This window comes from Trachurus japonicus, unplaced genomic scaffold, assembly GCF_045865225.1.
Source record: "Trachurus japonicus isolate A0001 unplaced genomic scaffold, Traja_1.0 AP030378.1".
NCBI lineage: Eukaryota > Metazoa > Chordata > Actinopteri > Carangiformes > Carangidae > Trachurus > Trachurus japonicus.
In genome coordinates, this window is record NW_028220511.1 from 1 (window position 1) to 26951 (window position 26951).

The window sequence follows — 26951 nt, forward strand, 5'->3', positions numbered from 1 at the left end:
TGAAAACAATAATGGCTTTTCCACGGGCCAGTTTAAGTTCGTCTGCTGCCTGGCTGTTTGTCCATCTCACATTCATCAAAAAGGATGATGTTCTTAGCACTACATTTTAAAGGGAACCTGTGAAGCAGTAAACAATTCTGTTCAGGTCACACTGAAACACAATAAGTCAGAGAAAACTGCTAATACAGACAGAACAAACACAATGATAATGCTGAATGGTTGGTTTTGTTCCTCACTGGTTAGTAAACAGCTGTTAATGTTAATTTGATAATTGGCAATAGCAGAAACCTATATGTAGTGTCTTTGAACAAACGTCTCTACCATGTACTGGTGTCTTTAGTTACTTCATGATGCTGATGTACCTTCTGCTCTATGCAGGAATTACTGTACGTACCTCAACTACAGCCTGTCTGTTGCTGTCCACATTCAGGACGGCTCCTGCATTCTCAGTGTCGACTTGGAAGTATTTCAGTCTGATGCTGATGGGTGGGGAGGTGTCCTCCACACATTTCTGAAAGGAATAAAGAGTTATCTGTACATTCTTTCTGACATTAGGGATAGATGGATGGTTGGATGGATAGATGGATTGATAGATGGGTAGATGGGCAGACAGATAGACAGATAAACTTAAATATTGTTGTTGCCAACATATTTAATTTAATCCTTAAAGAATACGAAAAACATGAGTGTGTCAACAATAGCATTAACATTTTGAGAATTTTACCTCCAGAAGCCATATGGGTTTGTTTTTTTTTTGTTTTGTTTTTTTGTTTGTTCTGTATTGTCAAACCTGCATGAGGACATACACATACCTTGTATGATACACAACTCTGCTCATTTTTCTTACTTTAACTCACCTACAGGTGGGGGTAATGGACCCAAGCATGAAACATGGCTGTAAATAATACAGGACTTGAAATAAAATAAAATGAAAATAAAAAGCTTTGCGGATATTTCACGAGGAAATATTAGCAAAACAGTGACAGTGGGTAACAACATATTTTGCTCTAAAATGCCCAGCAATCTTCTGATTGTATCATTCTTTTAATACATTCAGTACCAGCCCTACAGCAGCATGATAGAACCAGTGCTCAATCTGTTCTTGGAACAGCAGGCCAGACAGACTGAACATTTTAGATCTTTGTGTGCCTCTTGTTCAGTAGAGGTGGCCTTGTTTGCCTTCGCACATGGAAGGCCTGAAGATGGACCCTGTACCTTCTGCTCCTGCCCTCTCTCCCAAACACATCTCCTTGGTTTTGCTGACATTAAGGTCAAGGAAACTGTCTTCAAACCAGGTGGTAATTTGGTTGATGTGTTGGGAGTAGGAGGGACAGCAAGCATCCTGCAGGCCGGCGACCAGGGGCCGTATTCACAAAGAATCTTAAGGTTAAAAGTAGCTCCTAAGGGCCGAATTTAGGAGCAACTCCTAAAAAAAGTGGGCGTGTCAGTCTTAAATTTAGGACTCCTAGTTTTTTAAAATAAGAGTAATTCACAAAGTATTTTATGCCTAAAAGTAGCTCCTAAGTCTGGGAGAGCTTAGAAGTCCTCGTGAGGACTCCTAACTCAGTAAGACCTATTCACAAAGAATCGCAAATGGCTGCAGCCAGGCAAATGTATGGAGGACTGCGAATTGCTGCAGAGGGGGGTGCTGGAGCACCTGCCCCTTTGCCCTTTGATGCCCAACGTGCCTTTTTGTCGGTGTTTATTTTATTTTTTTTGTCATCACCAACATTTTCGCTATAAAACGGGAGGAGTGACGGTGACGAACTGTCCAATATAGGCGTCACAACGGTCGGACCGAGGTAACTGCGACCGCTGCGATGCAGTCGTGCTGATGTGAGCCAAAAATATTTTTAAAAGGTTGGTGGGTGCGCTAGACTCATACATCTGTTAGTAGTAATAGCTCACGTGATAGGGTAGCTCCCTCAATAAACTAAACTTACTTGTCAGTGTGGGTTCAAATCCTGCTATAGGCCACAAATGTGGGTAATGCATTTTCTTTTCTCATCATTATTATGATCACCATATAATATTAGGGCTGTCAACGAATGTGAAAATTAATATTAAAATGTGGGAAGAAAAAAAACCAGCGGCTGCTTTGCGAGTGGACGCACTGACCCTCATTGCATTTGCACAGCGTCACACTGCAGAAAGTGAGACGCGACAAAAACTGTAGCAGAAAGATGCAGATGGCAGAGAGAAAGACAGAAAGTTCAGAGCCCAACTCAGCAGCAGAGACAGTGGTTTGGACTCGAAGCTGTCTGAAAAGCCCCGTCGGACCTGACAGCAAAAAAAAAGTGGAGCGGAGCGGCTGGCGGCGAGGAGGAGGAGGAGGAGGAGGGAGGGAGGGGGAGGGGGGCGCCGCCGGCACTCAACAACCAATCACCGTGTTGAGCGCCTCGAATTCGTGCACGAGAATTGACGTAATCCATAGCAACGGGGCGTCACCAGGGGCGTGACTCTTAGTTTGCTCTTAGTGATTTATCCTTAGTAAGAGTAGGTCTCAGCGGCTTTGTGAATAGCTTTTAAGAAAAAACTCCTACATAAAAACTTTTAGTGCGAGTTAGGAGCACTCCTAGCGGTAAGATAAAAGGCTTTGTGAATACGGCCCCAGGGCCATATCGTCAGCATACTTAATAAGAGAGAGGTCTTTGCTGTTACATTGCAACTCATTTGTGTACAGGGATTCAGACAGGTCAATAATTGTGACCATTTCTGTAAATACCTCTCATTTTAAAATTGATATCTGAACAATGTCCATACCAGAATGTAGATGGAGTATTTGAAGCAGGTTTCATTATCCCTTAGCTCGCAGACTGCAGTTAGATTCCTAGTTTTAATACCAGTTGAACTGAAGAAGCCCAGATATATTGGTGTTGTTGGATCCACATCAAGTGAGTATGAGATGTTCAGTGCTGAGATCATCCCTGCAAAAGGATATGAAGTGTCAAGTTACTCATTAATATTCACTATATCTATATCTGCCCACTCCCCTTAGAGACCCCGTCTGATGAAAATCTTGTTTTTTGTGCTTTTCATATGTTCCTGTGGCATTATATGGCATTGTGGTGCGAGGAGGGTGGCTGGGTGGGTGCAGAGCAGCGCAGTCTCCGCCCACCACTCAGAGGCGCATGGCTAATGAGCTGCTGGTGCTCTGCAGAAGGAGAGCCCTGGGAAATGGCACAGGATTTGTGATTTTGGCTAAAAACTTCATAAACACATTTTAAAAACGACAGAGAATGCTTTAAAATAACCAAAAAGCATCATTGGAGGGGGACTTTAAAGGAATACTTCCATACTGCTCGTCTGTAAGCTACTGACCCAAGTGTCCTGAAGCCGCAACATGAAAAAGTTGTTTGGAAAAAATGTATTTGATCTCTGTTTTTAGCCTTGCTGTAGCAGTAGCTCACATCGGCTGCCCGAGATGCATGAGATTTGCTGCGAGACGTTCTTCCATGTTTACATATATCCAATGGTTTACAATGAGGAACAAACATCTGCGCAAAAACGCGCAAAAACATCAACAGAGCCATTATATGAAAATCTGTTAATTAATTTTTTCCTAACAACTTTTTCTTGTTGCAGCTTCAGGACACTTGGGTCAGTACAGACGAGCAGTATGGAGGTATTTGGATGTTTCATAGTGTGTGTTTTGCTCTATCCACCACCATTATATGAAAATCCGTTGCCAGCCGGACCCCCCCCTGGAACTCCAAAAGCGTTTTGATGACTCAGAAAGTTCTCGGAACCCTTCCTTGGCATGACGGTGAGTAGATGATTGGTGAACTTTCGATTTTGGGTGAAGTATCCCTTTAACTTTACCCAGGCCCTTATTAGCAAGTCCCTACCTGGTTTGCTTCTTGTTGTTTCAACCATTTCAAAGCAGGTTGTCAAGGTAGCCACGGGTACATTTTCATCTGTGCTCCCACGGCAGTCAATGGTTTCAGCCCTTATCTCCTCGGGTTCAATAGACAGTTTTGCAAAGACATTGAAAACAGGCCTGGACCTAAAAGACAAGAGAGGATGAACATGCTTCCCAGCAGTACTCACAGTTTCAGTAATCTCAATATATTTATATGGTACGTACGTACCTTAAGACAATAGCTCCTGCTCCTGATCCAATTACAATGCGTGGGAGTCCGTCCTCTCCATGGTCGATGTCCCCAGTGATGGCCTGTCCAAAGAAGTTGTTCTGTCCCATGATTCTCTGTAAATTTAGATGTTGAAACTGATTCATGCACATATTTGAGGTGGTGAAGACAACTGCCACATATTTACAGTTGGTCTGGTTGGTGCTCAGTCATTCTAAAGTCAGTTTTAGTCTGATCAAAAAACAACAACATCACAGAAGTGATTTTGTTGTACTCACTTGTGAGGAAATTGTCTTCCTCACCTGGCTGAAAGAGCTACGTATCCCATTGTGCCTGTCTCCAAGGTAGATGTACACGGCCCCCCTGTTATCGTCCTCTGAGGGGGCTCCGACAGCAACGTCTCGCAGTCCATCTCCATTCAGGTCTGCCAGGCTGGATATGGCGGTGCCAAATCTACCCATGGATGGCACCGTCACCCTCAGTTGGCTTCTCAGTTGCATCTATGAGAATTGGGAACACAAGTTCATTTATTTTGAAAAGTGCATTCATTCTCTCTCAGTTACATCTTGAATACTTAAGTGATGTCACAAAACTTAAAGTGAGGCTCCATGGCCGCCCCCCCACCTCATCAGTCAGTGTGTAGACATAGATCTGGCCTTCTCTCTTCTCATGAGGTTGGTAGAACAGTGGAGCTCCCACCAGCAGGAAGTCAGTGTTGCCGTCTGAGTCGATGTCTACTGAACACAGCTCTGCACCAAAGTACGAACCAATCTGGCGAACGTGTGGACAAACACAATTTACATCAATAATTTGAAAAATAAAAGAAAGATACACTGTCCTACAAAGTATATATTTCGAAGCCAAGAAAGCAATGCTTTGTGACAATCCCACTGCATTTTTATGTCTTGTCAAATGAGTTGCCCTTTGTCCTCCTCTGTATTATCTCAACAGACACTTGCACAGGATCTTCTTTTCGTACCAACATGCAACTGAGAGTGTGCTGGGTATTGGTTTTAACTAAGTCTCATTCAAGTAGCTACAACGTTGATTAACAATTAAAGCAGAAGTAAGCGGAATTTTTGTGTTAATATAAGTCTTAAATAGTTATATCTTCCGACGGCAATCACTTATATACTGTAGAGTGTTTGGTCTGAAACACGGGTCTGTCAGTCACTCTGCTCTGCTGTAAGCCGAGGAGAAAACTTTCCTTGTATCCTACAACCTCTATCCAATGAGGAGAGAGAACGGCATAAAGGGGCAGTCCTCTCTGTGTGTGCAGCCAAAGGATGTGCGTGAATGTGGTGACGTAGGGACGAGGGCGGGGACTGCTAACTCCATCCACTGACAGGAAGTTAACCAAAACGACCAGATCACTTATTCTGCTTTAAGGCCTATGCATGATAAAGCAGATATGTAGCAAGATAGTACCAACCTGGTCTCCAGTTAGTCTTTGGGCTACAGTCCAGCATTTGCAATCATGTCTGTAAAATATGACCACTCCTCTGAGCTCAAAACTTGGTACACCCATGAAGTACAGAGAAGCATTATTCTTCTGTCCAACAGCAACAGTGGATCCTGCAACAGCAACAGTCACACAGTTTTCACTTGCATCAGTCGTCATACTGCAGGGATGCATGTGTCTAGTTTAAGTATAAAAGAAATGAAAATGTTAGTGGAGTACATGGTGTAATATGACAGTTGCAATTGAAGAGTGACTGTCACACAAATGATTTTGAGAAATGAATAGCGTCAGTGTGCCTGCATGAACTCACCTGCTGAAGTATTCCCAATAAGAATGTGTGTAATGTGTCTTGTGTGGAAACTGTATGAAGTAGCAGAGGCCAGAGAAGCTTTTAATGATGTCCAATGTTTAATGATAATGGGTCAGGAAACTTGCTCTGACTCAGCAGATGGGGGATCCAGTCATCTTCACTAAAAAAAAACTATTTATACCTCTGTGAAAATTTGATGTAAATTTGTGATCTTATGTAGGCTATGCAGTATCATGACTGCATTTCTGACTTTCATAACAAACTAAACCGTTTGAAAAAAATAGAACATGCACCATCTGCTTAATGCTCTGAGGGAGAGAGTTGACCGAGCCAAGATGGCGGCCGTATGGCGCCGCCGTGTCAATGGGCAGCGGCGTCAGGTGAGTCATCTAGTCTTCTTATATCTTTGGATGAAATACTAAACAGGGGCTTGTAGCTAGGTGCTGGTCCAGGTGTGGTAATATTAAAGGGATAGTTCAACATTTTGGCAAATTGGCCCATTGCCATAATCGCTATAGTCATAGGAGTAGGTTCGTTACCTTTATTTGTCGGTGCAAGCTATTTTTAGAACGGAGGAGCGGAGCGGCGAACTGCTCAGAGCTACGCTATGGAGGCTAAAGGAATTTCTTGGTTTCCCTCATCAAACTCATCAAATACAAAATCCCAAAACTCTAAAACGCTTTCATGGACAAGTTGTGACCTGCACAATCACCACGCTATGAGATAATAATGGAACGTTACGAAACTGAGCCGTTTTCGAGGTAAATACAGGGTAAATACAGAGTCTGCTTGCTGAAAAACTGTCCCTGAACGCAACACGCATCAGCGGTTTTGCATGAATTTACCTCTAAAACGGCTCCGTCTCGTAACGTTCCATTATTATCTCATAGCGTGGTGATTGTGCAGGTCACAACTTGTCCACGACAGCCTTTTGGAGTTGTTGGGTTGTGTATTTGATGAGTTTGATGAGGAAAACCAAGAAATTCCCTTAGCCTCCATAGCATAGCCCTGAGCAGCCTGCCGCTCCGCTCCTCCGTACTGAAAATAGCTTACACCGACAATTAAAGGTAACGAACCTACTGCTATGACTATAGCGATTATGGCAATGGGCCAATTTGCCAAAATGTTGAACTATCCCTTTAAGTCAGGCTAACTAGTTTTGGTCAGCCCTCTGTTTGTACTTGTTGGCTGTATCGCCTTGTGTCTTTTTAACATGATGTTTGTAACATTTAGGGGAGACCGGGGACAGTTGCAACACTTTTTGCATTTGGCTCTCTTACTCAGAGACGGTTTGGATTAGACAAACCAAATTTTTATACAATAAACTTACATTTGTCTGTTAATAGCCAACACAATTAAAAGATGATTACAGAATCCATATTCTTCACAATTTGCATTTGAGTGTAAGGAGTCAGATGTAGTTGCAACATGTTACAAATACAATATATTTCATGTCTAGTAAAAGGATTATGATCAAAAATGTAAGTGCTATAGTGTTATTTATTCATCATCTTTGATCAGATGGCAATTACAGTATAGATTTGTCTAGATTAGGAGGCCTTATTGTATGTGCAGATGTCAGATATTCAAATTGAAAAAAAAGACTTTCAGTGACATAGGATGAATGGAACAATTTGTGAGGGAATAACTTTTATATTGCCATTGTCATTTATTCTCTCATCATTTTAATATTAGCAATACAACAGTAAAAAAAAAAATTAATGTCAAAATACTGTTTTGTGGTCTGTTTTTATATTCATATATTGCACTGTTGCAACTGTCCCCATCCGGTCAGCCATGATTAAACCCCATGTGCTAGCTAAACAAAGTGCTCTTGATACATGCTAATCATATCATCTTAAAGTTAACATATCACTCCTTTAAACCATATAAGTTTGAGCAGAATCACAAAAAGAGTGACAACAGTTTTAACAAAAACAAAGCTCAAGAAAAAAATACTTTCATACCTCAAAAACTGTTTTTTTGCAATAAATCCTGGAGCATCATTTGAATTCAACTGATTTTTCTCTGCAAGGGCGGGAATCCAACTAAGCATGTGCAGTGTGAGTATCATCACTCTAGCTTGTTCCTGATTGGAGAAAAATGACATGTTGCAACCATCCCCTGTTGCTACTGTCCCCGGTCTCCCCTACATGTGTTCCTGTTCTTCTGAGGTCTGAAAACTCTAGTGAAAAGCCCTAATGAAGCAGATGAGACAGGGAGCAGGGTGCAGAGGAAACACAGCCTCAGGTGTAGGGCCTACACACTGTCTAGGAGCAAGCTGTGATGTTGCAATTTCACTTTTAAACTAGGAAGCACAGGATTGTGAGGGGACTGCTACACCTCATAATCTTCTGGTGGAATTAAATGCCTCACTCCACCACTGCTGAGATAAAGCCAAATAATAATAAAAAAAACAATCTTTTACCTCTGTAGGAATCATTCAGCATGCGTATGTCAGTGAGTGGTGGTTTATGGAGCTCTTGGAGAGAGCCCTGCCAGCTGTTTGATCCTATTGAACCCTGTGAATAGAAATGTACCCCCAAGGATGATTATGTTGGAAATAAACATAAACAGCAAATTCAGAGCTTACCGGAACACTTCAGTTTGTTGATGGGGGTGATTACTGATTAATGAAAAACATACTTTTGAACCAAATAATCGATTTTCGTGAATAGATAACAGGAGAAGAGAACAAGAGGCATGCCAGCCTAACTCTATAGGTGCCATCCTTCTGGCACCTTACACTATTGAGAAGTCTTTGTACAATAGCAATGTGATGATCCACAGTACAGTGCGTATTTGGAAACAAATCAAATCACACTTTAGGTTGAAACCCATATTTTATGCATTACCTATCACTGGAAACCCTACGTTTCCTCCATCCACTCTGGATAATAGCCTACTTTTAATCTCTGGAAGAACAGAGGCATCCATACAATAGGAGAGTTATACATTAAATGCATTTTTGCATCCTTTGCACAATTACAGAGTAAATATAATATACCGGGTAGTAGTTTCTTTAGATACTTGCAAATTAGAGACTATGTAAGAAAATATCTGCAAAATTTTGAGACTTTCTCAGGCTCTTGTCTTGATAGATGCCTCCGGCCTATGTCTTGCTCAGAAAAATCGATATCTTATATTTATGACACTTTGCAGTCTATCAGTCCAGTGAACTCCACTTTAATAAAAACAAAATGGGAGGAAGAAATGGGCACTGAGATCCCGGACTCTCTATGGGAAAATAGTTTGGAACATACTCATCATTGTTCTAATAATGCTAGGCACTGCCTAATTCACTTTAAGATTCTACATCGTCTTCACTATTCTAAGGAGAGGTTACATAGAATATACCCTGAGATGTTCCCTATTTGTGACAGATGCCTTGTTGCAGAAGACACGTTGCTTCACAGCTTCGTCCTGTGTCCCAAGGTTAAGATCTTTTGGTTTAATAAAATTAAATACTTAACATACAGTTGGAACCTAAACCACCTATTATTATTTTGGGAATATCAGAAGACATTAAAAGGTTAAACAACTACCAACAATGTTTCCTCTCCTATAGTCTCATCATCGCAAAGAAGCTACTTCTCATGCATTGGAAAAAGAAAGAAGCACCCACCACAAAGATGTGGCTTAGTGATCTTACTAACACTCTCCACTTAGAGAGAATAAAATATACTCTTATGGATAAACTCCCAAGCTTTGACAAAATTTGGTCACCTCTCATTCACTATCTCACACCTGGTAGTGGAAATTAATATTTCCCCCGGCCCTTACTATAATAAAGTAGTATTTAGACGGAAGGGTAAGGCTGGGTAGGGTGGGAGGGAGGGAGGGAGGGATTTATTTATGTTTTGTTTTTGTTCGTTTATTTTTCTGTACTCTGTATACATGTTTATCTGTTCTTTACCATTTTTTTTTTTTTTTTTACCATTTTTTTAATATTATATTTATATATAATAATAATATATATTATATATATTTATATATTTACCATTGTTATATGTTCTAAAAACAAAAAGAGGACAGTGGGTCCTAACTGCACATGTACATTATACTCTTGTGTATGTAGATAATATAACAATGTTACAATGTGCTCTAACAAAAATATTTGAAAGATAACAGGAGAAGTTACACAATGTCCCTTTTACAGCTGTGTCTAGATTTTATCATTTTAAAGGTAGGCTACAGTATGTAAGAAATCTAAAGCAACTGGCTGTAAAATCGTCCTAATATGTAACAGAGACTCAGGAATAATGTTCATAACATACTGAACTCACCAACAACAATCCTACAGCCAAGATATTCGTATAATTTTTTTTTTTTTGCGGACCGCAAATCATGTTTATGTTTTGAATTTCTATGGTTGGCATGTGTCGCCACCCAGCGCTTTCTCCCAGTCACAGCGTCTGTGGCATTTCAGACTCCAGGTTGCCAGTTAGCTTCCACTGAGCTGCAAGTACGGCTGGGAGATAAAACGAGATCGTGAAAAAAAAGATTGTGTTCTATTATCGGTTATTATGGTCATATTTGCTTGATATCACACGGTAGAAATAAGTGGCTTGTCGCTCTGCCGTTTAATAGGCTACACAGCTTGCTGTTGTGAGCATGTAGCCTAGTTAGTTTGAGCTGCTGCTGAAGCTAAAGCTAAAGGGAAGAATTACAAAGTGAAAGTTAGAAAAGAGGGAGGAAATGTGGCGAAATGGAGCCGATGGTAAATTAAGTGATTGTGAACGTGTGGAGCCAGCGGTTCATGAGAAGAGTCTGTCCCGGTCAGGTCGCCGGTCTCCGGTCGTCATGTTTTATGATCCGACGTCAGAAAGTGGAGGAGAAACGGAGCGGCTTGTGTCGTCTATTCTGCGGTAAGACGTCTCATATGTTGGCTCATCTACGGCGTGATTAACACGCACTACGGCTCCGGTAGATGCAGGGTTACAGTGTGTGTGTCTCTGTGTGTGTGTGTGCGTGTCTGTGTGTGTGTGTGTGTGTGTGTCAGCGCTGCACACAGAGACACAGCGTCGGAGCGGTGAATGTAACAATAACTTGCAGATCACCTGAGTGACGTGAACTCCGCTCGTAGCTGTGAGTCAGAGCAATAAAACAGTGAGGTTGTTGATGAATATTGAGCTTTTTACTCTGCTGTGAGAATGACTGAGTGAGCAGAGCAGGTTAGCACGTCGCTGTCTGGCAACCTGGAGTGTGGTGGGTAGGGGAGGGGGGACAACGCGCTGCTGTGTTTTGAATTTGACTGCAGCAACAATTTTGGCCACATTCTTACATATCGTACCTTTAACTTTGCTCACCTTGTGGTAGACAGCACTGAATCCACTCTGAGACATTTCACCTGTTAGGGCTCCAGCACGAGCCACAGTGGAGCCTAAATAAGAGACAAAACTGGTTCATGTTTGTTCAATATTTTGTAATAAACAAAGAGCAGAAATAGATAACTGAACGTCACCTTCTATGTTACAGATCTTTCTCTGGAGGTTTCCCAGTAATACGCCCAGCCCAGCGTAGTTTGCAATGTGGAAGGCATATTTCTCTGATGGTTCTGAAGCCATGACCCTAAATCTATCCAACTTAGCACGATTGACCTGAAACCAGAGCAACACTTTTTTTTTTAATCTCATGTGGGAGTCAAAATTGGAATGAAAGTTTTACTGAGGCTGACTGCAGCCATGGTGGTTCCAGTGATAATTAAAGACAAAATATTAGAATTGATGCTGGTCAAACCACGTCTTGATTGTTTCGTCCGAAATGAACAAAACAGTTCATGAATGGGTTCCTGATGATGTATACCATCTGGAACCATATTAACTGGATTAATGATGTCATCAACAAATGTTATCTGTTGGGTCAAATAAATTCTTGACAACTTACCCCAATGACAAAGCGAATGATTTTTTCCCCCTCATATCTTCTAACTATTCCATCTCTGTCCACATCACTGGGATCTCCATCTGTGATCAGCACTACAACCTTAGTCGCATCAGGAGAGGCGCCTGCATCTGGGTTTTCCAAGATCTCATTCCTGAAACAGTGTAAATGTAGCATGTTTAATACTCAAAGTATCAAAAAGAAGAAAGGACTCGCCACACTGTAGGAGCTCCCAAATATACAAAAATTCTTCTTTTTGATATTCGTCTCCCTGGACTCAGCACCTGGCTGCACTTCTGGATGTGCGCGAGCCTTTTCTGTTCATCTAATACTGAAAGTAAACAAGGCTACTAACACTTCCCAATGCAGGTATGATAATGTGCAATATGTGAAAATATTTTGGTTATGATGCAATTATGTGCGATGTAAATAATACAGGTACAGTGCATACAACAACTGTATAATTTAGAATTACATTACTGGCCATTACTTTACCAGATGTTTCTACTGAATACACTGGTCCTTTGTTTTAAGAGTGTGATTACCTGTTTTTTTTGTGTCTCTTTTTTGCCCAGGGAACATCTGCTAGGGACAACAGATGGAAACTAGCCAATGGCTACAATCTGGCATGTTTACATCATTGTACACAGTGATGTCCATTAAAGCAGAAGTAAGTGATATATTTGTGTTAATATAAGTCTTAAATAGTTATATCTTCCGACAGCAATCACTTACATAGAGTGTTTGGACCGAAACACGGGTCTGTCAGTCACTCTGCTCTGCTCTGAGCCGAAGAGAAAACATTTATCGTATCCTACAGTTTTTATCCAATGAGGAGAGAGAACGGCATGCAGGGCTGTGTGTGCAGCCAAGGGACGCCGTGAATGTGGTGACGTAGCGACGAGGACTGTTATGGTGCGTTCAAGGAAACTCATATTTTTCCGACCGTGAAGTCATACCAGTTCGATCTGGTACGAGTTCACGGGTCAGAAGTTACGAGTGGCCGTTATAGTGACTTTCACCAGTAAAACAGGTCGGAAAAACACGAGTGGGTTGCCTGAAACGCTACAAAGTCGTAAGTTGTGACTTGAAGCTGTAATTTACGATTTCAAAAGCCTGCCTGGAACGCAGCATTAGCGAAAACGACCGGACCACTTACTTCTGCTTTAACTTGCACTGTCCCTTTCAAATAAAAATGAAATGAAGGCTATATCTATAACTGGTGATAAATTAACATGTATTATTTGTAAAATAACTCGGGTTTGAGTGTTTCGGTTGTTAGTCGTTACAGTACCAAGTATTTGCTTCTATAAGTTAGAAATTGTTACTAACTGTTCTAATAACAACTTGTTAGGACTTGTATGCATAATGAAAGTGGACTTACATCACAAATGTGAGGGCTTTGTGTGTGTTGGTGAGAGTCCTCATGTGGGGTTCATTCATTAGTTTCTCATGAGCTCTACCAGCTTCATAGTCATTGAAGTCAAAAACCTTCCTGCTATCTGTAGAGAACTGAACTGCTGCAAACTGGAAAATATGAAAAACACAATTTTCATTTAACATTATGTACATGTCATACAAAAGAGAAATAGAATAGATTATTTCATGTTGCAGAAGAGCAGTGACCTTGATAGATGAGTTCTTCAAGCTGTTCATCATGTCCACTATGAAAACTTTATTTTGTGTGAATTCATGTTTGGTCATACTCGCTGATCCATCAAAAAGAAAGACCAGGTCCACTGTCTTCTTTGTGCATTCTGGAAAATTCATGGAGTGACAGTTGGTGAAGAAGTTTAGTCAGGTCAAAAACATGATGTTATAACCACAAAGAGGGGGAAGTTGACTCTGTTAATTGTATTTTACCTTGGAAATCAGGTGTGAAAGAGGAGGCTTGCTGAAGATCATCTGGGATCTTGTAACACACACTGTTTAGGTATCTGTCATTACATTCATTGACTGCGCTGGAAACCTTGGAACATACAGACGTGGTCAAAATTGATGATACCCTTCTAGTCAGGCAATAAAAACCCACAATGGACTTTATGCACAGCTCCACTACTTCCTGAAATAACCTCACAACAATGGTCAGACACACCTGGATTAATCAGTTGGTCCAATAATGTAAGATAGGAAATAAAGGAGCTGGCTTATTTCAGGAAGTAGTGGAGCTGTGCATAAAATCCATTGTCACTGAAATAACTTGAAACTGACAAAAGTAAAGGGCCAAAGGACGTTCTCCCAGAGGCTTTATGAACAGTCGAGACAAAACCGGAGCTTTTTGATCCAAAACTGAAGCTTTTTGGCAAGTCACATCAGCTCATCATACACAGATGCAAAAATGAAGCATGCTAAGAAAAGAATGTATCAATCGTGAAACATGAATCGGGCTCGATTATGTTGAGGGCAGGCATGTTCAAATTATGCTACAAAGGGCCTAGTGGCTGCAGGTTTTTGTTCCATCCAAGCAACAGCACAGCAAACTTGACTTATTTAATCAACTGATCTCAGTCTTCAGACAGTTGATTGGTCAAACTGTGTGCTCTTGATTGGTTGGAACAAAAACCTGCAGCCACATGGCCCTTTGTGGAATAGTTTGGACCATAGACAGTACCTACATGTATGGTTGGACCTGTCTAGGGTGTATTCAGGTCAGGCTAATTTGGAGCAGGTGTTCCGAAAACAGGGAGTGTTAAACCCCAAAGATTGATTTGTTTGAGGGGTAATGATAGCCTAGAAATCTAGATGCACCCTAGCGGCAGCAAATATATTTGCTCCGTAGGTGGGTCTAGAAAGTAACCATTTGTGTTTGTGTTCACCAATCACACCAATCTGTTTAGAGAGTCGTTGGGCGGGCTTAACGCGATGACGACATACAGTTTAATTGGTTTGTCAGGCTAACGTCATCCTGCTCTTTGCTCTGATTAGTCGTAGCAGAGGCAGTTTGAAAGACAGCCTTCATCCTGCCGCCTGGATTGAGCCGAGGTCTTCCGGTCGTTGCCAGACTAGACATTTTAATGATATAGTCTGGCTTGTCAGGCTAGGGTAATGATTAAATTGACATCAAAAAATCGGAGACATCTGGTGGTGATGTCCCCTAGTTGAAGTGCTCAATATCACACTTATTGGCACGTTCCTCACATGAGTCTTTATTTTTTTGTTAAAGGAAAATGTTCTCTTACTCTATTATACATATTTTTTATGAACATAATCAAATACTTGGACCGATGATGCTGTTAATCTGTGTGATTTTAGGAAGCACTTTGATGATGGTACTATGGTTTTTGGTTAAAGATTTAGATTTCAGCTGTGTCCAGATTTTATCATTTTAACTTTTGCTCACCTTGTGGTTGACAACACTGAATCCACTCTGAGACATTTCACCAGCCACACTGAAGCCTAAATAAGAGACAAAACTGGGTCATGTTTGTTCATTATTTTGAAATAAACAAAGAGCAGGAATAGATAACTGAACGTCACCTTCCAAGTTAAAGATCTTTTTCTGGAGGTTTTCCAGTATATCCGTCAGTCCGTAATAGTTCTGAATGTGGAAGGCATGTTCCTCTGATGGTTCTGAAGCAATGGCCCTTAATTTATCCAAATTAGCATGTTTGACCTGAAACCAGAGCAACACTTTTCATTTCATGTGGGAGTCAAAATTGGAATGTATAAAGAAAGGTTTCACTGTTTGAGGCTGAACTAAGCCATGGTGGTTCCAGTGATGAAACGTGGTGTAGTCTAATTTGTTACTGCTTTAAGGTGGGTGTTTACCTGTATCACAACTATAGTTAGATAGTTTTGTTGTAGGCAAGGTGAGGCAGCTTTATTTATATAGCGCATTTCATACCAAGGGGCAACTCAATGTGCTTTAGATAAAAACAAAACATTTGACTGTAAGAACTAGAAAAGTAAAAAAAAAAACATAACATAAAAACATACAATTAAAAAAATTTAAATTGTAAAAATTGTAAACATTAAACATACAATTAAAAGCAAAAAAGGAGCATGAAATATAGATTTGTATTGAAACAATTAAAGCAGAAGTAAGTGGTCCGGTCGTTTTCGCTAATGCTGCGTTCCAGGCAGGCTTTTGAAATCGTACATTACAGCTTCAAGTCACAACTTACGACTTTGTAGCGTTCCAGGCAACCCACTCGTGTTTTTCCGACCTGTTTTACCGGTGAAAGTCACTATAACGGCCACTCGTAACTTCCGACCCGTGAACTCGTACCAGATCGAACTGGTACGACTTCACGGTCGGAAAAATACGAGTTTCCTTGAACGCACCATAACAGTCCTCGTCCCTACGTCGCCACATTCACGGCGTCCCTTGGCTGCACACACAGCCCTGCATGCCGTTCTCTCTCCTCATTGGATAAAAACTGTAGGATACGATAAATGTTTTCTCCTCGGCTTACAGCAGAGCAGAGTGACTGACAGACCCGTGTTTCAGACCAAACACTCTATGTAAGTGATTGCTGTCGGAAGATATAACTATTTAAGACTTATATTAACACAAATATATCACTTACTTCTGCTTTAAGATCCAAAATTAGGAGTTAAAATTCTTTAAAGGGATACTTCACCCAAAATCGATAATTCACCAATTTTCTACTCACCGTCACCGTCATGCCAAGGAAGGGTTTGGAGAACTTTCGGAGTTACGCTGTTGGAGTTCCAGGGGGGGTCCGGCTGGCAACAGATTTTCATATAATGGCGGCGGATAGAGTTCACTTTTGAATTGTCCAAAACACATAGGGCCCTAGTTTCGTAGACCGGGCGAAGTCTAACCACAGGGCAGCTTCGCCACGTCAACGGGGTGTGGCCCAGGTCCATTTCGCAAGTTTGGTGGGCCGTGCAGTCAGACTTAGACCAGCGCAAGCCCTCCCCTCGTCCCTCCTACCGGCGCAAACGGTGAAGAGGGAGGAGACAGGGCGGGAGGGAGACAGGAGTAGGAGAGAAAGGCGTGGAGTGGGTTTGACACAGCCGAGTCAGATCTTCACCAATCAAAGGAGCTCCTCTCCTCACCTTTAACTGCGCCGCGGGCGATGCGCACTGCAAGTTTGTCATTTTATACTTGGACATGGACGGAGGAGACAGCGACGCCAGAGGCCGAACCTCTCCCAGGAGGAAACAGCTGTTTTGGTCCGGAGGTCCGAGCTCAGAGTGACCAATAATGAGTTTACTAATAATAATACTAATATCCTTAATCAGGATTGATCTGATACACTGAGAACGGCTGCCCAATGTAAGAAACAACAACTAATAAACTAATAAAGAAACTCACATTTATTCAAACCCTGTGTAAGCAAGATGAGAGGTGTAGGCTAATCACAACATAAACAAACACCATGCGGGATGAAATCAGCGTAAAGGACGCTCTCTCTCTCTCTCTCTCTCTGTCCGTCTCTTTTTTTTTCTTTTTTTTCTGTGATAGAGATGCTGAGTATACTGTATAGGCTATACTGACTATCTGATACCGAGGCTGTTGTGGTGGGCTAGGAGAGATGATGATTTGTGTTTTGTTTTTCAATACGGCTGCGTGACGACGTGGTCGCTCGCGCTAATGAATTAATAAGTAAATAAATAAATAAAGCGATCATCACAAGGGCAGTGTGCATATCTCAACACGGCAGCAAAATCCCCCCTCAGTCCTGCTTGGGACATCCGCAGCTGCTTTTCAGTGCCAGTTCGTCCCTGCTGTGTTAATTCAGGTGGAGTTTCCATTACGTTGCCGAGAGCCTTTGATCTCTGCTTTGATCTGACGTCAGATGTGACGGGACAATCTATATAGATATAAATTCATGTGTTGATTCCATTAGTTGCATTAAATAGTGGTTATTGTGGATATTTATTGCATTGAAATGTGTCTGGAACTGTGGAAACCTGCCTGTGAGGTCTTGGTGACGTGTGTGCACTGCAGGTCAGTCAGCCAAACTTCCACTGCACCTGCTGCGCTCCGCCCTGCGCTGAGAGTAGACCTGGTTGGAGGTGGCGAGCTTTCAGCGCAACCTCGGCGGGACATTTTCGCACAAAACTTCCACTGCACCAAGCTGAATCTGTGACGCCTCCCCCTGCTGCGCGGCCACGCCTATCTCAGCGCAGCGCGATCTGCCAATCTTCCAATCTGACTTTGCGCTAGGCTGCGCTGGTCGAAACTTGCATTAGACCGGCTGCGCTACCTTGCGCCACCTGCACTGCGCCACCAAACTAGGGCCCATACTATGAAACATCCAGATACCTCCATACTGCTCGTCTGTTCTGATCCAAGTGTCCTGAAGCCGCCACATGAAAAAGTTGTTTGGAAAAAAATAATGTGATCTCTGTTTTTAGCCTTGATGTAGCAGTAGCTCCCAGTGGCTCTGTTGATGTTTGTGCACATGCGTGAGATTTTGCTGCGAGATGTTCGTTCGTCGTTGTAAACCATTGGATGTAAACACGGAAGAACATCTCGCAGCAAATCTCGCACAGCCAGCTGGGAGCTACTCAACAGAGATCAAATTAAAGTTTTCCGAAGAACTTTTTCATGTGACAGCTGTTGCCAGCTGGACCCCCCCTGGAACTCTAAAAACATTTTGACGACTCTGAAAGTTCTCCCAACCCTTCCTTGGCATGACAGTGAGTAGAAAATTGGTGAATTATTGATTTTGGTTGAAAGAAAAAGAGCTCAGCAAAGCACATGAAAATAGTTTTAACCTGGATTTAAAAATGTTTAGAGTAAAATGTTTAGAGTTGGGTCTGGTTTCATTTCTGCTGGTAAACTAAATTTGTAGTGTGTATACTGAAATATTAATGCATTTTCAGTTATACAGTGAGTATAACTGAGTATCACATAGACTACACCACTGGGTGAAACCATGTCTTGATTGTACAGTGTTTCGTCTGCATAGAAATTAATAAAACAGTTCATGAATGGTTCCCTGATGATGTATACCATCTGGAACCGGTTTAACTGGATTAATGTCATTAATGTTATCTAAATTAGAGTCTTGACAGCTTACCCCAATGACAAAACGAATTATGTTTTTATCACTGTATTTTTTAATTATTCCATATCTGTCCACATCACTGGGATCTCCATCTGTGATCAGCACTAGAACCTTAGTCGCGTCAGGAGAGGCGCCTGCATCTGGGTTTTCCAAGATCTCATTCCTGAAACAGTGTAAATGTTGCATGTTTAATACTCAAAGTAAACAAGGCTGTATCTGTAACTGGTGATAAATTAACATTTATTACTTGTAAAATAACTTGGGTTCAAGTGTTTCAGTTGTTAGTCGTTACCAGGTTTTTTTTTTTTTTTTTTTTTTACTTCAGCAAAGGTATTTGCTTATATAAGTCATAAATTGTTTAACAAATTCTTAGGACTTGTATGCATAATGAAAGTGGACTTACATCACAAATGTGAGGGCTTTGTGTGTCATGGTGAGAGTCCTCATGAAGGGTTCATTCATTAGTTTCTCATGAGCTCTACCAGCTTCATAGTCATTGAAGTCAAAAACCTTCCTGCTATCTGTAGAGAACTGAACTGCTGCAAACTGGAAAATATGAAATAAAACACAATTTCTATATAACATTATGTACATGTCATACAAAAGAGAAACAGCATTGGTTCTTTAATGTTGCAGAAGTGCAGTGACCTTGATAGATGAATTCTTCAAGCTGTTCATTATGTCCACTATGAAATCTTTACTTTTTGTGAATTCCTCTTCAGTCATACTCGCTGATCCATCAAAAAGAAAGACCAGGTCCACTGTCTTCTTTGTGCATTCTGGAAAATTCATTAGTTGGTGAAGAAGTTAAATCAGGTCAGAGATAATGAAAATAATATTTTGCTGCAGGACACAAACCACAGAGATGAAGAAGTCATCTCAAAATTATTTATTTCACCTTGAAAAGTCAACATGAAAGAGAAGTCTTTCTTCTTGTCGCATACGTTGTTTAGATAGGAGCTCTCACAACATGCTGGGGCTACACTTGGACTGCAAACCTACATCAGCAGAACAGAAGTTATACAAGTTTGATGATTTATTTACTTTAAGAATTTGAAGCCATCACAGAAGATTTTCAAACAAATGCATAGTATTCAGCTTTGTGATTGTCTTACTGTGACTTGGGAGGGATTGGAGACATCAGCTACTGACAGTCTAAAGTGCCTGGCAGGTACATATTTGTCTGTAAGACTTATTTCTGTGAAAACAGCTTCTGATTAATGATTTTTGTAAAAGCAAACAAAACACTTTCAGCATGACACAGTTAAATCCAAATGTATAGAGTTCCTTTTTTGAAAATAAAAGAGAGAGCCCATGGGTCATAATGAGCCTTACAGTTTGTCTTTGAAAAATGAAAAGTGAAAAAAAAAAAATATATATACTAAAACTGTTCTGGAAGCTGATAACCTGGTGGAAGCTGGTGACCTTACTGAAATATTTTTTCTTATTTAGTCTTTAATTTATAACTTCATTTAGGAGACTTTCAGTATACTGATTAACTAAGGCATTTATGTACAGTACCTGGCATAATGAAGCACTGGTGAGTTTGCTTGAACCCAGACCTGCATGTTTCCTCAGATGGGTCAAGCTGCTGGGGTGCAGGTGTCCTGTGGAGGAGGACAACAATTAAATCATGATAAGAGCAATCTTTAGGTCCAATTCATACCAGGGGGCAGATGTATAAACTGAGAAAACATGGCATGTGGCATTAATGAGGCAGGTAATGATCTTAGCAGTATATCCTATAAAAAAAACACACAGTTGTGGATAATGACAGCTGCTTTGAGGCCTGTAATATGGAGCAGGAGTTCTGGTTTGTGAGGTAACCTCAGATACCCTACCAAAGGCTCAGCCAGGTGAGCAGTTGGACAGACCTGCTTTCCCTTTATGACTAAGAGCCACTTGTGGTGGTTGAGGCATCTGATAAGGAGGCCTCCTAAGTGCATCCCTTTGAAGGTCTTCTGGGCATGTCCAAGGAGACACCACGACTGGCTCCAAACTCACTGGAGGGATTATACAGTGGGTACGGAAAGATCTGTGTCTTGCTACAATTCTGTCTCTGAGCTCTTGGGGCAGTTCCTGTGACCTCCTGGATCTCATTTTGCTCTGATATGCACTATGAGCTGTAAGGTCTTGTTTAGACAGGTGTGTACCTTTCCAAACCATGTCCAGACTATTTAATTCAACACAGCTGGACTCAAATGAAGGTGTAGATAGAACCATATCAAGGATGAATAACAGAAACAGACAGCACCTGAATGACCAACATGAGTGTCAGGGTCTGAATACATATGTTCATGTGATATTTACCAGTGGAAACGCGGCATTAGATTAGATTAGAACAAAAACAATGAACACATTGCTGTAGAAGTACAGTATAGGCGGTCGCTGCCAGTAAGTTCAACATGGTGGAACAAGGAGGATGCCGTCATCTCCAGGGGCGGGGAACTGTGTCATTACGTCAACTCCTCATTCCTAATACCCTGGGATACTAGCCTGCCTCCGCCTACCAACGTACTTATGCTCAATTTTCATTTCCCTATAGTACTCAACCTGGACTGAAATGCTTCCTTGGCTTTTCTCCTGCAGAGAATCTACCGGCCAATCACAGAACAGAGGGAGTGGCTGAGAACAATGGTGTTGAGGTTATGCAGTAAGTTGGAAGTTGTAGTTCAGTAACAGTGACAGAATCGGTTGTTAGTGAGGCCATTCGTTCCATTGTGGCATTGCTCCTGTAGTTGACAGACATCTTGAAAACGCTGGCTTCGCTCTGCTCATTGAAGTGGAGGATGGTTGTTGTTTGCGGCAGCTTTATTGTGTTCCGGCACATCACATATGTCATGACCTAATGTAAGTGACTGGGTAAAGGCAGATCCAATAGTTTTACACTGTAACAGAGTACCAAGAAGTAAACGTTTCTTAGTGGGGAGTGGCCAGTCTCTTTAAACAAATGTAATGAACATGACTTACCCTTCGTTCTTGTCAAACATGAATTGAAGCACATTTTTTCCGGGGAAACCTCTCCTCTCGGTATTAAACTGGGCGGCTCTTGTGTCAATGTTAAAGGCCAAAGACACAGAAATGGCTGAAATTTGGGAGAATAAATTATGTTAAGTTTATTAGCATTTAATTTCATGCAAGTTTGCAATTAAAAACTGACAACACAGCAGCAACACAGACTCAAATGCAAGATGCAGAGTAATGGCACTGGGGACCAATTGATAAAAACAACAGTGGCAGACAATTCAGCATTAGAACTGATAAGCTAAAAAGAAAGAGACAGTCGTGTCAGACTGCATTGCTAGAGCTGTGCACTATGATGGCAAGGACCCGGGTGTCACCATGCAGCACATTGTCTCTTTGTAGATGGAGAACTCCAAGTCAACAAAATTGTCTTTTCCATGAAGAATCTGTTGTGTTATTTATGCTAAAAGAACATTCTGTTGTTGTTGAGGCTACAGTCCTCACTGCAGGTGGCCCCAGTTCGAATCCCGCATCGGGCAGCTCTTTCCTGCATGTCATTCCCCTTCTCTGCCTCCCCACTTCCTGTCTCTCTCTCCACTGTACTGTCAATTAAAGGCAATAAAAAGCCCCACAAATATATATAAAAAAGAACATACTGTGGCCTTGCCCAAGCCTCCTGCAACCCCAGTTGAGACGGTTACCATGTATGTTAGCACTGTATTCTCTGCTGTCTGGTTTAAATCACTGAGTGCTGGTTGATTTCCCCTAATATAATGTATCCATCTCAAAACACTCGCAGACATGTTCCAGCTTCTTCACGAATTTGTGTCTTGTGCTCTATTGCCTGATATCCACTTGAAATGTAGGTTTCGCGTTTAGCTAGCTAAAGTCAGTTGTCTATTGGCATATACTTAACCATATCAGTTTGTTTAATAATGTCTATCAGCCCACTCAATCATCGTCCCCATCTGTAACATCTGCTGACATAACTGTCATGACTTCACCAACCTCACTTATGACAAACACAAAATGCTGTATGTTGCGGCAACCACCACAAATGTTTTTGCTACCTTTTCTAGGTTTACTTTGATGCTATTTGCACTGTAGAAGCACTCTGATTGGATTACCTCCTTATTCGCTCTCCTTCAAAACAAACTTTAAAGAATCTGTTCCTCTCTCTTTACTGCAGTCTATTCTGTTGTCATTCCCCATTTACTGTACTGGCAGATAAATTAAAAGGCCTCAGATGAACTCTGGAATGTAAATAATTGGTTAATGAATACAAGTGATTCAGGATCTCTAAAAACGTATCCCCTTTAAGCATGGTCGACTGCTTCTGCTTTTGGATCAGAGATTTTGCTCAACCTTATTTGAAAGCTCAGACTCTTGTCCACTCTCTCTGTGACCAGAAGTTTTCCGATTACTACTTGGCCCCACCTTGCCTTTAGTTGTGACAAAGTTTTATGCTAGAATATGCGACGGAATGCTGCGAGTAGCACATGGAAATCATAACGCTATTGTCAGTCTTATCATACAGTTTGTGAGTGATACAGTAAGTGATGATACAAATGGCCGTCTAAAAGTCAAAAGATACAGAAAAACGACATTTGAAAGTTCTTTAAACATGGACATTACTAATCAAGAATACAGCCTCTAGCCAATAAGATGTTAAATGCTGTTGCTTTTACTCTGAAGCTGTTTAATTCAGGTAAAAAACTTTGTGAGTGATTAAAAATATCAAATTAGACCAAACACATCCTGACTCCAACTGTATACATAAGGCACAGACATATTAAATATCCTCATATATTTACTTTTTTGTGAATATTGTTTTAAATCTTACCAACACCCAAGATGAGGGGGAGCCAGACGATGTAATTCTTCATATGCATCTTTTCTCATTAGTCTTCTGTAGAAAATGATTAGAGAGCATATGCGTTGGGAGAGGAGATGGATAAGTTTGCTGAAGGAACCGTAGACTTATTTTCTTTGGGCTGTGATGCATGAGTTTCCCAGGTTGTCATTATTCTGTCTCCTCCCCTTGTGCTCCTCCTCTTTTGGTCTGTCTGTTTTCTCTCTGCAGAGGCAGGACCTAGCTGGTGGACTCTGGTCACCTGGTCCTCATTTCACCAAATCAACGTCAGATAGTTATGGAGCTGAATAGAACAACAACCGCTTTAGTGTTGTTTAGGCCTCAAATTCGTACATAAATGGGGGCGTGGTTACGTTGAGTGACAGGTTCGCAGACAGTTACCGGCCGTTAATTGGTTGCTTCGAGTTCAGTGGGCGGGTTCCCAGCCAGCAAACCGCTGCACCTCTCCAAATATGGAAAGTAGACTCCCACTAAAATCCAAGATGGCGCAGTTCAAATGCCCGTAGTAGAGGCACAAAACAGACTCCCCCAAACCAATGGGTGACGTCACGGTTGCTACGTCCATTCTTTTTACAGTCTATGGAGCTACCCCGTGTGGTAGATGTAGTAAATATAAATTACAATGGCAAGAAAAAGTATGTGAACCCTTTGGAATGTCCTCGTTTTCTGCAACAATTGCTTTCCAAAAACACCCATGACCCATTATTGCAGGCCTGAGGTTTTGCCTAAGAGCACATTTACATGCCACAACACTAAAGAGAAAATGTTTTGTGGACTGATGAAACTAAGATTTAATTTATTTTTTATTTTTTTTGTATGTATGGCGTAAAAATGGCACTGCCGCGTACCAGCATGTCAAAATCATCCCAATAGTGAGGTACAAAGGAGCATCATGGTTCGGGCCTGTAACATTTGCCATCATCAAGGGCAAAATTAATTCACAAGTTTATCAAGGCTTCCTACAGGATAATGTCCGGGTGGCTGCCCTCCAGCTGAAGCTCAGTAGTGATGTAACAGGACAATGACCCTAAACGTCAAAGTAAGTCCAGAACAGAGTGACTTCTAAAAAAGAAAATCCACCTTTTGGAGCGGCCCAGTCAGAGCGCAGACCTGGATGACCTCATGAGAGCCATTCACACCAGACATCCTCAGAACATGGCTGAGCTGGAGCAGTTCTGTGAAAAAGATTCCAAAATTCTTCTTGAGTGTTGTGCTGTTCTGATCTGCAGCTAAAGGAAACGTTTGGTTGAGGTTGTTGCTGCCAAAGGAGATTCAACCACTTATTAAATCCAAAGGTTCACTTACGTTTTCCACCTGCACTGTGAATATATGTTCAATAAAGACAAGACATATTATAATTGTTTGTGTGGTATTAGGTTAAGCACATTGTGTTTGTCTATACTTGTGACTTGGATGTACAGTAGATCAGATTACATTTACAATAATTAATGAAGAAAAAATAAATTCCAAAAGGTTTTTTTTTTTTACTTCATGTTATAAATGTTTATATTTTGACATTAATATTAATGTATTATTATTATTATATTATTATTATTTGAATATTTGATAGCCAATAACACCCACTTGTGCATTATATATCATATAAATTATGAATGGTGTCATCCATGTGAGGCAATGTACTTTTGCCAGTTACATGCGCAGCAACATTTTGGACAATACTTGAAGAGTATTCCAAAACTGACCAAACCAAAAGTTTTTAGTACAGGTGGACTGGTGGAGCAGGAGACATCCAACTATACATTCAGAAAGGGCATTGCACTGAATATTGAGCTTTGTCTCAAAATAGGTTTGAGAAATTAAGCCCTGTGCTGCATTAAGAATTACTGAAAGTCCCACCGATTGCAACTTCTCTGTACGAACTGCAAGATTTCTCTGTCAACATTTGAATACACAGTATATATAAATGATACCCTCTGGGACTCAGGTGGCCCTTTGCTGCATGTCATCCACCCCCTCTCTGCCTCCTGTTTCCTGTCTCTCTCAACTATGCCATCAATTATAGGCGAAAAAGTCTAAAAATAATATACTTTTAAAAAATGAATGAATACATAAATGGTGCCCTCCATATGAGGCAGTGCACAACACTGGCAAACAGACTCCAGTGTCCACTCACACATTACCATTCCACCCTGATCATGTAGACTGGCATTACCAGTGGAGGCCATCCTCCTTGGTAATGATGTGGCTGGCAGCTGTGTTTGGGCAAATTCTTCCTCACCACAGTGCTTGCTCCCTCCTATCGCCTTGGAGCAGCCTGCAGCAGTTGTGCACTTTCCAGCACGTGCAGTGACACCGGTAAGTCAGGCTGAGTCTAATAGATACTGGGAGATCGAGACTATTTTGCCATACTTACTTGATATTCCTTTGTCTGTGTTTGTATGAGAGATGAATGGTGTGAACAGAGAGCTGTAGAGGAGGTTTTTGGATCAGCAGTGTTGTGGAAATTTTTAGGCAAGAACTGAAATAAAGATGTTGAGATCGACTGTCTTTTAAGGGTTTTATTCTTTGCAAAGAAGGTTCTCAGTCGAACAGAGTGCAACGCAGTCTGCAAGGAATGGAACAAAAAATACATTGAGCAGGGGAGTTTTGTGGAATCTGTGACACCCCCCACAAGTGAACTTTATCAAGCTGAAACAGATTACAATGTGCACCAAGGTCAGCAACAGGAGTCAAATCCGAGAATCAGGCGATGTTACGTGAGAACATGCACAACGTGTGTCTCTGTATTGTATCAAACAGAGAGCACAAAACAGTAGAAAGGAATAAACAAGTACACACTGAAAATTACCATTACACTCCTCCCTTTTGATCATAAATTGATCACAAAATGTATGAACATCATTTCACATAAAACATCAGACTTAAAAATTCACTGAATGATTTAATCACACTTGTGAAATGAGAAAAGCTTTGGCTGTTTTTGTGGAACATAGACATTCCTAGGTTATCAAGCAAGCTGGGAGGAGGAAACTAAAATAGGTTATCTACATATTGGATACTTCGTCCTCGTCATCTGATGAAGTGTCAGTGTCAAACAAGTCAGGAAAAATGTCAGATTTATTAGAAGTCAGTAATGTCCGGCGTTCAGATTGCAAGGCAATCATTTGTGTGGAAACAAGCTTAGTGACCTTGGAAGTAATCAGATTCTGGGCACACGGAATGACACAGGTGGAACACATACAAAGCAAAAACAATATTCCTCCTACCCAGGCAGCACCCAACATGAGCCAATGTTGCCAAGAGGAGAAAAACCACATAAAACTACTCTGAGAGTCATCAACGTTGTCTTTGAACATCGCATCACGAAGGGCAGTGAGATTTTGAAGAGCTTGGTCAATTATGCCTCCATCAACATCATTGT

The 26951-nt window shown here is 41.2% G+C and overlaps 1 protein-coding gene across 2 annotated transcripts; it reads right to left on the reverse strand.

The window, feature by feature from the left end:
- On the reverse strand, window positions 1-20380 carry LOC146960436 (integrin alpha-L-like). Of its 2 annotated transcripts, none has more exons than XM_085772384.1 (23): window positions 20254-20380; window positions 19848-19930; window positions 19631-19730; window positions 19381-19511; window positions 19136-19278; window positions 18745-18895; window positions 15224-15359; window positions 15087-15142; window positions 13610-13715; window positions 13373-13503; window positions 13131-13273; window positions 11750-11900; window positions 11328-11463; window positions 11173-11246; window positions 8292-8385; window positions 5524-5666; window positions 4716-4862; window positions 4394-4591; window positions 4092-4207; window positions 3849-4006; window positions 2764-2927; window positions 395-511; window positions 1-117 (listed from the first exon to the last, which is right to left on the reverse strand). In XM_085772384.1, exons 1-23 carry the CDS (start codon window positions 20258-20260, stop codon window positions 100-102), a joined length of 2703 nt encoding a protein of 900 aa, XP_085628510.1. In that variant the 5' UTR covers window positions 20261-20380; the 3' UTR covers window positions 1-99. The 2 variants fall into 2 exon arrangements, with proteins under 2 accessions (XP_085628510.1, XP_085628511.1); XM_085772385.1 differs by having other exon boundaries at window positions 19848-19915; window positions 20254-20327.
- Window positions 20381-26951: the final 6571 nt, after the last annotated feature.